Source organism: Lissotriton helveticus, chromosome 12 (genome assembly GCF_964261635.1).
Source record: "Lissotriton helveticus chromosome 12, aLisHel1.1, whole genome shotgun sequence".
In the NCBI taxonomy this organism is placed as follows: Eukaryota; Metazoa; Chordata; class Amphibia; order Caudata; family Salamandridae; genus Lissotriton; species Lissotriton helveticus.
In genome coordinates, this window is record NC_136073.1 from 789,711,841 (window position 1) to 789,724,159 (window position 12,319).

A 12,319-nucleotide genomic window follows, 5' to 3' on the forward strand; every position below is an offset into this window, starting at 1 on the left:
CAGGTAGGGCAGATACAGTGACTGCATATAACAGTATTACTGAGAAAAAGACAATGGGCCCGATTCACAAAGGTAAACTGAGACAAAAGTCAAACTTTACGACTTTCAGTATTCACAAGGGCATTTACGAGTAGTAAAGTTACACTTTTGTCTCAGTTTTGGTCTCAGTTAAACTTAAGACCAAAAGTTCAGGATGCACAAGTGACAACAATGATGAAATCAGTAATACACGAAGAGAATAGATCGCAATAGAGAGGAAACCTTCTGCAAGCAAAATATATTCCAAAAGAGGGCAAATGGCTAGAATGATGACAAGTAAGGAAAAAATGCTAAAAAAATTCAGTCCACATAATTTCCATATCAGACATGTAAAACAATCAAATCAGGGTCAACCCTAACATAGAGCCAATATGTACAATATGCAAAGAACAAGTTGTGCAAACAAGGAATGCCAACATCAAAGTATATGGATTTCTTTCTCTTTTTACATTCATTTTTTATTAATTTTCAAACTCAGGATTCATCAATGAATCTGTTATAAACAACAGCACCTTTTGGGATATTTCAAAGTGACAGTTAATCAGGGCAACGCAGTAACTCACAGGGAGCTGGGTATAGGTCTATCGTAAAACAATGTTGCATATGGGAGTCATTTTGCTTACAACTGGTATGGATAGCTCTATACAGTGCCAATAAATGTTGGGAAAGGCCTCTGTACTTCATAAGTTTTCGTTTATTCAAATCCTTCCATCAGATTCTAAAAACAAGAATGGTGACAAATGGTGCTTACGGTGCAATAACTAGCTACTTAGATGCTTAAATACATGAACAATTAAAATGGCATAATAGATTCTCGTATATGCAATAAAAAGGCTGCTCTTAATGTATTCAACCGTTCCAAATTCTTTTGCATATTGAAAAGACCAGAATGTGTATTAAATGTGTTGACATTTCGACCTTAATAGCCTTAAAACTGGAGGAGGTTAATCATCAGGTCTGCAATTTCAACAGTGAGGTCACCAACTTAATGGCTCATTTGAAGTCAGCGGACATCAAACATGACTTACAGAACCATTTGCATGGAAAAATAAACTCCACAAATCAGTAAGTTGATGCTGCACATCACAGCAGTCATGATGCGAGGAACACATATGCTTGTGCCGCTAAGCCTATTGAATGAAAGGCAATCTGATATAAACATTTCAATAAACAATAACTTAGGAAGTACACAGGCCTTTTCCACCATTCATTGGCAGCACATAGAGCCACTTCTGATAGTTACAACCAATACTACTCCCATACAGAGCAAGGTTTTATGATGAGCAGTTACTTCAAAGACCACAATTGAGAAAGGCAGAAGGTACACATTATTTCCTTGGATCAATAACAAGAGGCACCAAAAATGCAACATAAAGAAGACAACAATTACCATATATATTGCACTTCACAGAGGCAAGGTACCTGGCAGAAAGAGTAATGCCTATTCCAGGGCAAGCCAGTTGCACTGTTGTTCTACAACTTTCTAGTGTGTCCTCTTTTTGGCCTTATACAGCTGCTCAGCCAGGGTCCATTCTTTAAAATCTCTGAACGAAAAATCCAGTTCATTGCCATCAGGCTTTATCAAACGTATTGCAATGCCTATTTTTGCCAGCAGGAGGCAGACTGCAGTGGGAGGAGGCCGAGCAAACATCATTTTAGATCTATATCACCAGTGCAACCTACCAATGCTTACAGTTAGGACTATGCAGTATTTCGCTATGATCCCGAAGGAGCAGACCATAGGGAAAAGGTCAGCTCATTCTCCTCTACATTTGGGCATTGCACAAAATGTTCAGGAAACAAGTGCATGAATTTCCAAAATGTAAATATTCAAATACAAAATATAAAAAATAATTTGAGGGATTTTATATAGATGTAAAATTAGGTTTTTAGATATGGTCATATTATTATGTACAGTTGCATTAAATAAATAGCCTTCCAGAGAAATGTATTTAGCAGCACTATATATCTTCCTTCACCATATTAGGGCAATGCTATTTTAAAAGCAGCCCTGTCCATAGGAACGAAAGACAGTTGTCTACATAGAGCTGACGCCTCCTCAAAAAAACATTGTACCACATACAGGCTCATATCAGTGTGCATATGGCTAACTGAAAATATAGAGTGGAGGCAGTTCATACAAATCTCTGGTGGGCTGATATTTGAGGACACCGGAAGTGGATTTGCAACCGGCCCCCAGCTGCTGTATTCTGATACCACCATCTGCCCAACCAGCCTTTCGTGAAATCCACACACATGCACACCTGCCTGGTATTTGGGTTATAAACAATGTAGGCAGCTGTGTCGCTTTTAGGTTTCACACTTATTGGGCAAAGATATGGATGGAGAACAATGTGCAGCTGTTCTCAATGTCATGAAGAGGGCTCTAAATTTTTCGCACGCTTTATAAATGACGCGAAAAGAAGGCCATACTCATCCCACCAATCCATACCTGTATTTTGTTAATCTTTGGGAACAAGAGATTTAGAGGTGTAATCACCAGGTTAACAGCATAAAAAGTATCTCAGCAAGACTCAAGTTACCTTTTAATCTCTCTCTGGGCGACGAAAATTTGTTCAGTTCTCTAAAGGGGGAAAAAGAGGGAGCCAATTAAAAACTGCTTAGCAATTAAATAAACATAAATACAAGTTGTTCTACTGTGCTTTTACTTGAAGAATGGGAGAGAAAGGCAAAAGCCATGAAAACGTTTCTGAACGTGTATATTCTCTACAATCCAAACACCCGTGATTATGAGGGAAAAAAAAGTTTGCAGCCTCTGTGCATACTCTTTTTTTTTTACAAGGGTCAGAATTATGACTTGTGCACACACTGTGTAGTAAAGCCGCATCTCACATATCTAATACAGCAGGTCAAACCCACCCGAATTTAACAAAGGGGAAAAAAGCCTGAACATTAACCAGACATGACGTGAACACCAAAGTCAGTGTGCCCACTTTTTAGTGCAAAACTTATACAATGTACTATTTACTGCAGCCAATAACAGTCTGGCTCGTATGGCGTAAGAATTTTTCAAACGTAATAAATACCAAAATACCCCTCTTTGATACTTGTAAATAAAATGAATGAATGTGTGTCTGTCCTCATGTAACGTAACTGGTGCTATGTAAAGCGCTCTGATATCTGATTCGGTTCGGGTCTAGTTCGCGCTATATAAAACTCAGCAAAAAAAAAAAACTGTGTGAGGTGCTTCATTTGAGCCGGTGATCGCCAGTGTTCAGCACTGGTACTTAATTGTCAACACTGGCACTTATGGTAGCCTGGGTGCTGGGCTGGGTCTGAACTGGGATGGGTAGCAAAAAAATGATGTATTTAGGCCCAGAGCTCTGTACTGGGGTGAATGCCATGGGGCGATGGGATGTTCTTTCCTCCACTTAGGCGGAGTCACTTGGGCTGCTTGACCCGCCTCGATCGCCACCTCCACGCCTGACCTCAAAATGGCGGCTCAGGAGGACTCTCCCTGACCGGAGCCTCACCGAAACCCCCCAACAGAGCCGGACTGGCCATAGCGGGCACCGGGCAATCCCCCGGTGTCCTGCATGGGTGGGGGCCGGTTTTGGGCCCCTGGGGCCGTTTTTGTTACAGGGCCGTTTAAAATCAGCCCTGTAACAAAATCGGCCGAAAACCGGCCCCGGCAAAGAGTTCGGCGGCATCTCCAACCCCCCGAGTGGGGAGGGGGGGGGGGGCGGCCGAGCACTCTGCCAGGGCTGGTTGTGATTCCCAGTCCGGCCCTGCCCCCCAACACCATTCCCACAGTCCTAGCTTCTGATGGGCCGTCTGTTATGCAGAGACGGGATGTCCGCCACTACCTAGGCGGAACCTCTTGGGCTGCTGGACCCTCAGTAATCATCTCCCCCACGCCTGACCTCAAAATAGCGGATCGTGAGGTCTCCCCCTGACCGGAGCCTCACCTCGGACGCCTGGACTGACCTATTGGAACTTCATGGTTCGCCACCCCCGCACTTTCCAGGAAAGGGCCGAGCCCAAGGACTCCCCGGCCTGAGTTCACCAGCTACAACGTCACACAGGACTCTCTGGACTCAGCTGCACAGGATTAGCCTTCCCCCTGTGAAATAAAGCCCAAATCACCTCACGCCTGGCCAGGAATTGGCAGACCTAAAGGACTCTATGACCCGTGAACTCCAGATACAATGACCCACAGGACTCAGCGACACATGCCCAGGTGAGTCGCGCCGGCGTGAAGCCCAGACGGCCCGACTCCTGCCCTCCCGCCCCACCCAAGCTTAATACCGCAGCTAAACCAGACACCTCCTCTCCCACTACCACCACGATGGCCCGGGACCTGCCTCCCCCTCCCCCACTAGTCCTACCTACTCACCTGAAACCTCACAGCCGGAACTCCTTCACCATCATCTTCCCCCCCCTCCTCTCTACAAAATTGAGATGCATTTTCAAGCAGAAACTCATCCGCAAACACAAAGAAACCCTAATCACAGACATCTATCACTCGGCCTCCAACGGACCGATGAAGATGGACCTGATATTCCACACTGAGAACCGGAATACTGGGTCTCCACGATCAGAACGCAACTGTTTATCGCCAAAACCACATCCACTCCCCATAGGTGCAAATTAACCACGATAATCCCTTTCAGATCAGCTGGTAGAGGCAACACAACCGTGACCATCTACACCAATGGCACAGTCCTCATCCAGGCTAACAATGAGAACCTGGAAGCTTTCGACTCCCTATTTCCCGCACTAAGATCAGCCCTCCCAACCCTACCTCACCCTGCCCCAACCCCTTCACCGCCCTCTCCCACAGCCAACAGAGAAGACCTCGATCCTCTCTTCCGCGATCCCACTGCTGCCCGATATGCTCCCCATCTCCCCGCCGAATCACAACGCCCTCGTACGGCCAACCAGCCACAACAGGAAACTCCAACCACACCTCCAACTCCTCCTTCCAATCACCACACCTCCCCCATCTACCGCTTCCCACCGCCCCTTATAGAAAACAATTCCTCGCCAACTGGCAGCCCCCTGCTCATGAGCCCCTTCCCCACGAGCCTCATCCCAGCTCTCAGACCCCCTAAACCTCCCCCTGTCCCTTCCCCTACCCCTTCCCCATCTTCTACCCCGATCCCAATCCCCCAACCCCTCCTCTTGAACCATAACACGCCTGGCGCTACCCCTGATGCCCACAACCCCTACTATGATTCCATAGCACAGCGGCTCACGGCCCTTGAAATCCAGATTGACACTATCACCCAAGGCCTAATGGAAATCCTCTCTAACCTCGGAATAGCCTGTAGACCCCTGAAATCTCCTCCCCGGACCTCCTACACCGCCAATGCCAACAACACCTAGGGGCCCACAGAATTCCCTAGTTCCCAGCCTCTCGATCCCCCCCATAGGATCCTGGGTGCCGGTCCACAGAAGCCCGAAATAACCGGAGCCCCCTGTCCTAGGCCCATGATCTCTACTCTATCTGCCACTCTATCGGTCTCAAAACACCTGACCTCAAGGCCGTTTAGATCAGAAGCACCTATGTCAGACAGTGAAGCAACCTTACTAGCCGCTACATACGACTCTCCCCTCACAGAGTCACCTAAATCCAAAATCCAAGTAATCACAGGTCACCAAAAGACCTGCCCAACTTCAAACCACAGAGACTCCCAGTCCTCACCGCCATACTCAGAGAGACTAAAGACAGAACTGCCAGCAATCAGGAGAAATTCACCAACTGCCTACTAATCAACTGCAGATCGGCCTCACTACACGCAACGGACTTAGCTGAAGCTATCCTCACTTATGACATTAACGTTGCGTTCCTCACGGAGACCTGGCTAAATAAGACATCTCCTCCCTGCCTAGACATGCTGGTACCACCTGGCTTCTCCCTCATTTCCAAAGACAGGATAGATCAACGAGGAGGTGGGGTCGCTATCATCCACAAGGACAGCTGGAGCATCTCGGAAACCACCTCTTTTGATTACGATTCATTTGAATGTCTATCTGCTGTCATCAAGACCAAAGACAGCAATTCTATACTGTGTCACCTGCTCTATCACCCCCCTGGCAGAAACAACGAGTTTGGAGAACAACTATCCGACCTGATAGCACAAGACGCACTCGGCGATTCCAAAAACTTAATTCTTGGCGATTTGAATCGCCGATGGAACGAGACTCACAATCCTCTAATCCAATCGTTATCCAGCCTCTTCGATGATATCAACCTTATACAACACTGTACTGAGGAGACTCACTACAAAGGAGCCACACTGGATGCCATCATTGCACAAAAGAATTCAATCACGTTCAACCACATACTTCCCGTCGACTGGTCAGACCACCATAGGATCTTATTTCATATCAACCACCCCATCATCTCTCTCAAACCCCCTCAGGGCCCCCCCAAATGGTTGAGAAACCTCTCCGAAGTACCCCTAGATATCCTGGAAGGTCAGTTAAGCTCACTTGTTCCGGACAACAAAGCGCACCTCTCCACCAATGATCTCACTGACCACTATAATTCTGAGCTTGTGTCCATTCTTGACAAACTAGCGCCACTAAAGCTCAAAAGAAGCCGAGCCACCCCATCCAGAACATGGTTCAACGCTGACCTCAACGCAGAAAGGAGAAACCTTAGAGCCAAAGAAAGAAAGTGGAGAAACGACCCAACCGCCATTCTTCGCGTCCAACTAAAATCAGCCCGCAGGAAGTACAACAACCACATCAAAAACAAGAAATCAAGCTTCTTCCAAGAGGCACTGGACAAAGCCAAAAACAGACCAAAGGAGCTCTACAACATCATCAGACAACAAACCTCCAAGCCTCTGTCCTCATCTCTACAGGCGTCCAAAGAACTATGCGATAACTTCGCCAACTTCTTCAACGATAAGATCTCAAGAATCGAACTATCATTAGACATCAACAACTCACACCTCAAGAAGAGCAGCTCGGCTGTACCGCAGGCCCTCCCTCCCGGCTCCTCTCCCTCCCCCTGGCTTAGCTTTCGCCCCGTCCTGGAAACAGAGATAATCTCGTTGATCTTGACCTCCAAACCATCAGCTCGTATCTCAGACCCCATTCCTCCCTTACTAATCAAGAAAATGAAGCTTACTTTAGCACCTAAATGGGGCAAAATCATAAACAGCTCCTTAAAAAATGGAGTGCTCCCTGATTGTCTAAAAATGGGGCAAGTCACCCCTCTGCTGAAAAAACCCGGTCTTGACTCAACAGACTTGAACAATTTCAGACCATATCTAACCTCCCTTTGCTCTCTAAAACACTTGAACGCTGCGTACTTCTGCAATGGACTCAACATCTGGACAAGATTAATCTCCTGGACCCCCTCCAGTCTGGCTTTAGACAAGGCCGCAGCAAAGAAACTGCGATGCTGAACATCATAGATGGTATCCATGGATCTCTTGACGCAGACAAATGCTGCCTCCTCATTCTTCTCGATCTTTCCGCAGCTTTTGACACGGTGGACCACAAGCTCCTCATCAAGGCTCTTCAAGAAAGAGCTGGCCTCGGCGAGGTAGTTCTCAAGTGGTTTTCCTCCTTTATACACAACCGCACGCAAATAATAAAAATTAAGAACTTCACCTCCGAAACCCAGCAAGTCAGCAAGGGCGTCCCCCAAGGATCCGTGCTCTCTCCTCAGCTCTTTAACATCTATATGGAACCGCTCGCCAAGTTACTCAGGAAAGCCAACATCCGCTTTCACCTCTACGCGGATGATACACAGATCTATCTGGAAACTTCCTCTCTTAATGACATCCACAGACTAAATGACGTCCTGAATGATGTCCAAGAATGGCTGACAAATAATCACTTAAAACTAAATCCAGACAAGACTGAGACACTCCTCATCTCGAACAAAGAAGGCAACCCTCAAATCACTGAGTGGCTAAAGGCAATCGATGCGCTTAAAGGGAATCTCACTCTAGCTGACTCCGTGAAATCTTTGGGCATCACCCTAGACCCCAAACTATCCTTGACAAATCACATTAAGAACGCGGCAGAACGTGCATTCTTTAACCTCAGACTCTTGAACAAAATCAAACCCTACATTCCCAACAAGGACATCAAATTGGCCACGCAATCACTAGTACTGTCAAGACTGGACTATGGGAACGAAATCCTAACAGGCATCCCTAAATCGCACTTGGCACCGATCAAAACAGCACTACATGCGGCAGTCAGAATGATCACCAGCGTAAAAAAATCTGATCACATCTCCCCGGCACTCAAAGAACTCAAGTGGCTCCCAGCAGAAATGCGTAGTATCTTCAGAACGGCCTACCTAATCCACAAAGCCCTCCATACCGGCAAACCTGAATAATTGGCAAATAAACTCAAAAAAGCAGGCCAAACCAGAAATCTGAGAAGCACTAACTCCCTACTGCTCATCCTACCTAAAACCAGAAAGAAAAGAACAGCGGACTGCTCTTTCACAGGAAACGCCCCCAAAATATGGAACTCTATCCCCCCGCACATCAGAACCATACCATCCTACGTGGAACTCAAGAGTCAACTTAAATCCTTGCTCCTTATCTGTTCCCTAGGTTGTGGATAACACGGATCAGATAGCATCCCCTGAACTATGTGGCTACGCTGAATCCTGTTACCAAAGAAGTTCTGCTGTCCAAATTTTCTCCTTCACTATTGACACTCGTTGATTGCTATTACTTTTCATATGTCATCTTCCTGCTGATTATTTGTCATTCTTTTACTGTAAAGCGCTCTGTTACCTTCGGGTCTTGTTAGCGCTATAGAAAACCTCCTAAATAAATAAATTGTTCTGCATTCTGTCCATCAATTGTACTTTTTGCATTTGTTACCCCGAGTGGGACGGGTATGCTCAGACGTGTGTCCCGTGCTCTCCATGCCACTGGAGTTAAGATAGCCTGGCTGATATGGGGTGATGCCTCAAAACCGGTTCCAGGATGCTTATTCCCTTTCCAGGGAGGACCTGGCCTGGCAGTTCGGGCTGGGCTGTTCCCATGGGGAACAGGGTCAAGACTGATTTGCATATGGCCTGGGTCTGAACAGGAATGGCACGGGGAGCGAATAAATGATGGATTTAGGCCCAGATCTCTGTACTGGGGTGAATGTTTGACATTGTGCAGCATTCTGTCCATCAATTGTTCTTTTTGCATTTGTCACCCTAAGTGGGACGGGTATGCCCAGACGTGGGTCCCGTGTTCTCCATGCCACTGGAGTCAAGCTAGCCTGGCTGATATGGGTGATGTCCCAAAACTGGTCACAGCATGATTGTTTTCAGTCCAGGGAGGACCTGGCCTGGCAGTTTGGGCTGGGCTGTTCTCCTTGGGAACAGGGTCAAGAATGATTTGCACATGGCTGGGTCTGACCTGGAATGGCATGGAGAGCAAAAATAACTATCGATTTAGACCTGGATCTCTGTACTGGGGAGAATGTTAGACATTGTGCAGAATTCTGCCCATCAATTGTTCTTTTTGTATTTGTCACCCCGAGTGGGATGGGTATGCCCAGACGTGGGTCCGGTGCTCTCCATGTCACTGGAGTCAAACTAGCCTGGCTGATGCGGGGTGATGCCTTGAAACCGTGCCCAGGATGCTTGTTTCCAGTCCAGGGAGGACCTGGCCTGGCAGTTCGGGCTGGACTGTTCCCATGGGGAACAGGGTCAAGACTGATTTGCATATGCCTTGGTCTGAACTGGAATGGCATGGGGAGAAAAATTATGGATTTAGGCCCAGATCTCCGTACTGGGGTGAATGTTTGACAACAACAGCATTCTGTCCATCAATTGTTCTTTTTACTTATGATAGCCTGCCACATGGTGGCGTTGTTTGTGTAATTTGGAGATGAGAATAACAACAGTTGTTTATTAGTTCAATATACATTAAATTGGCTAATACATGTCGCCCAAGCTGTCCTTTTAGCATTGCAGGCCTGGTATTATCAATAGCTACACCTGTAGGAGTGAGATGGTTAATAGTTGTGTTGTTACTGGCACTGGCTGCACTGGCGGAGGTAATGGGTGATGCAAGCTGCAGTGACCTCCTGATGAGGGACCTAGCACCTATTCTTTTTAAACATGAAACACTGGTGCGTATGTAACAATTTACAGAACTGTACATCACCTTTTAAGATGTATCCTCCCAGTACCTGCGACCAATGAGCGACATGCATCATTTGTGCAGCCTATTGATACTTTCCCAGTCGAAAATTATGCAGAGGGGCATGAAAGATTGGTACACACCTTCCAACAAACTCCGCTTTCACTTTCCTAAGTCATTATGATCACCGCCAACTGCCACCCTCATTGATATCCTCTGCAGCCTGCTCAAAGCCCTTAGTATTCACAGCCGCTCACAATAACCCTCTCGCCTCCTTTCAGTAGCACAAACGTCATTCGTCCTCTCCCAAGATCCATCTTTCACCACTTTTACCACCAGCAAACCACTCTCATACACACAACCCACTTTACCAGTAGATAGTGGATTACAACAGCAGCCATCTTGTAACACCCTCTCTGCCTATCTGTCCACCTGCAATAAGGTTATCTTTATCACAGACCACTTTAACCACTCCTTCTGCCTTTCCCTCCATTTCTGCTGGCATCACTGCCACCTGGATAGACTCTAGAGATGCACCACTCACAGCCCTTCATAAAATCACGCCACATTCAAGCACACACCTGAATCACTGGTGAGTGCAGAATGACTATCTGCTCAACAAATCTCGTATGTGTGCATATCAGCTCTCATGAACTTCCAACCATCGCCCACATTGACTTCAAGAACCCTGTCCTAAACCCTAGATAACCCCTACCATATCTACCTCAAGACACAAATATGTGCACGCTTGCGTTTGGAAGGAAATCTGAAGTTCCTCACACCTTAACAAGTATAAACGACCTATTAAAGGCTGCACGTCAACACACAATTGTGCTCTCCAAACTTGCCTTCCACCTTTCATCAAAAATCTCTACAATCCACACTATTCACATGAAGCAGATCACTGCCCCCCTCCTTCACTGCTCTGTTGGGACAAAAGACCTCTGCATGGCTTTGTATATCTGTGCCGCCCTGCCTGACGTATGTCATGGTTTCCTCCAGTACCCTCAACTTTCTACGTGTCCATAGGAGGTGCCTTCAGTTTTAACAGGGGGTACGGAACAGTAAAGCCTATCTCTGCTTGAAGGAAACACAATACTACAATAGGTGTGGTGTTACAACCTCTCTCCCCCGGCTACGAGGTGACTGGTAATGTTGGTAGTGGATCATGGCTCATGGGTAGCAGCATTCTTACCTGGACCCAGAGTGTAGAGTGACTACTAGTCTTCCCCCAGTAACAGTAAAATCTGAATCTAGCAAGTGCACATACAAACACTCACCAACCACCTACCACCATTCCAAACCCAACTCTCTCTGTCTCTCGCTGGTCAAGCCGCCATTTTTGCACACTCATATGCCAACTGTATAGAAAGGACACCCTGATCAGGGAAGGGCTTCATCGTTTAACTAATTGATAAAAATGCTGTACATATGGCGGTTGCATAATATGCATCTGTAGTTTGGTTCCGCGTGCCCGGGTTTCTTACCATGATCAAAAGGAGAGCAACCAATGCCTTGATATTTAGTCACCTCTTCAGTATTTATTAATGGTTGGATCTCGACCATATATATGATGGCGGTGGTATTTGTACATCTGTGACTGTGATAGTTGCATTGCATTTCCTTGTGCTTCTTTTCGCTCAGAGGTCAATGGAGATCAACTGCTCGCCCGCAGGAACCACGAACTTCCTCAAAACTGGGGGCGATTTCCAATTTTTAACAGAATACTTTGGTTGACTCAGGCCTCCTGCTTGCACCGAAACAAAGCAGGATTAGCAATGGCCCTACCTGAACCTGGAACTCCAGTTACCTGGACACCATGACACTGTTAGGACTGGCATTAGCACCCTAAAAACCTGATCTTTTGTGTCTGAATGGTGGTGTATCTTTTAGACTAAGACGTGTTTCGAACAGTTTGTGTCTGAAAATTCAGTGGCAGGATGTGACACCTAATGTGTTGTACAATCTTACATCCAGTGTCAAAGCAGAGATCAAACGGGGTATTCCTTGCCTAGATCCTTTGCAGGAGCACAACAGCCATAGTGCTCAAAGGGCTTCAGCCCCCCCCCCACCCCACCGTGTGTCTCTGAGACAGCTTCCCGGCCACACACACACACAGACAGTTTTTGAGCTGCTGTGGGCTGGCTGGTCTGGCGTCCGTCTGATTGCAGCCGCACCTGAGAACTTCA

At 46.7% G+C, this 12,319-nt stretch overlaps 1 protein-coding gene across 2 annotated transcripts in view; it reads right to left on the reverse strand.

Moving 5' to 3' along the window:
* Positions 1 to 12,319, reverse strand: part of CFAP141 (cilia and flagella associated protein 141) — a 104,460-nt gene that overhangs the window by 20,504 nt on the left and 71,637 nt on the right. For both annotated transcript variants that reach the window (XM_078671108.1, XM_078671107.1), the window contains exon 2: positions 2,583 to 2,623. In XM_078671108.1, coding sequence (XP_078527234.1) covers positions 2,583 to 2,623 — 41 coding nt within the window. The remainder of the gene's footprint in view (positions 1 to 2,582; positions 2,624 to 12,319) is intronic.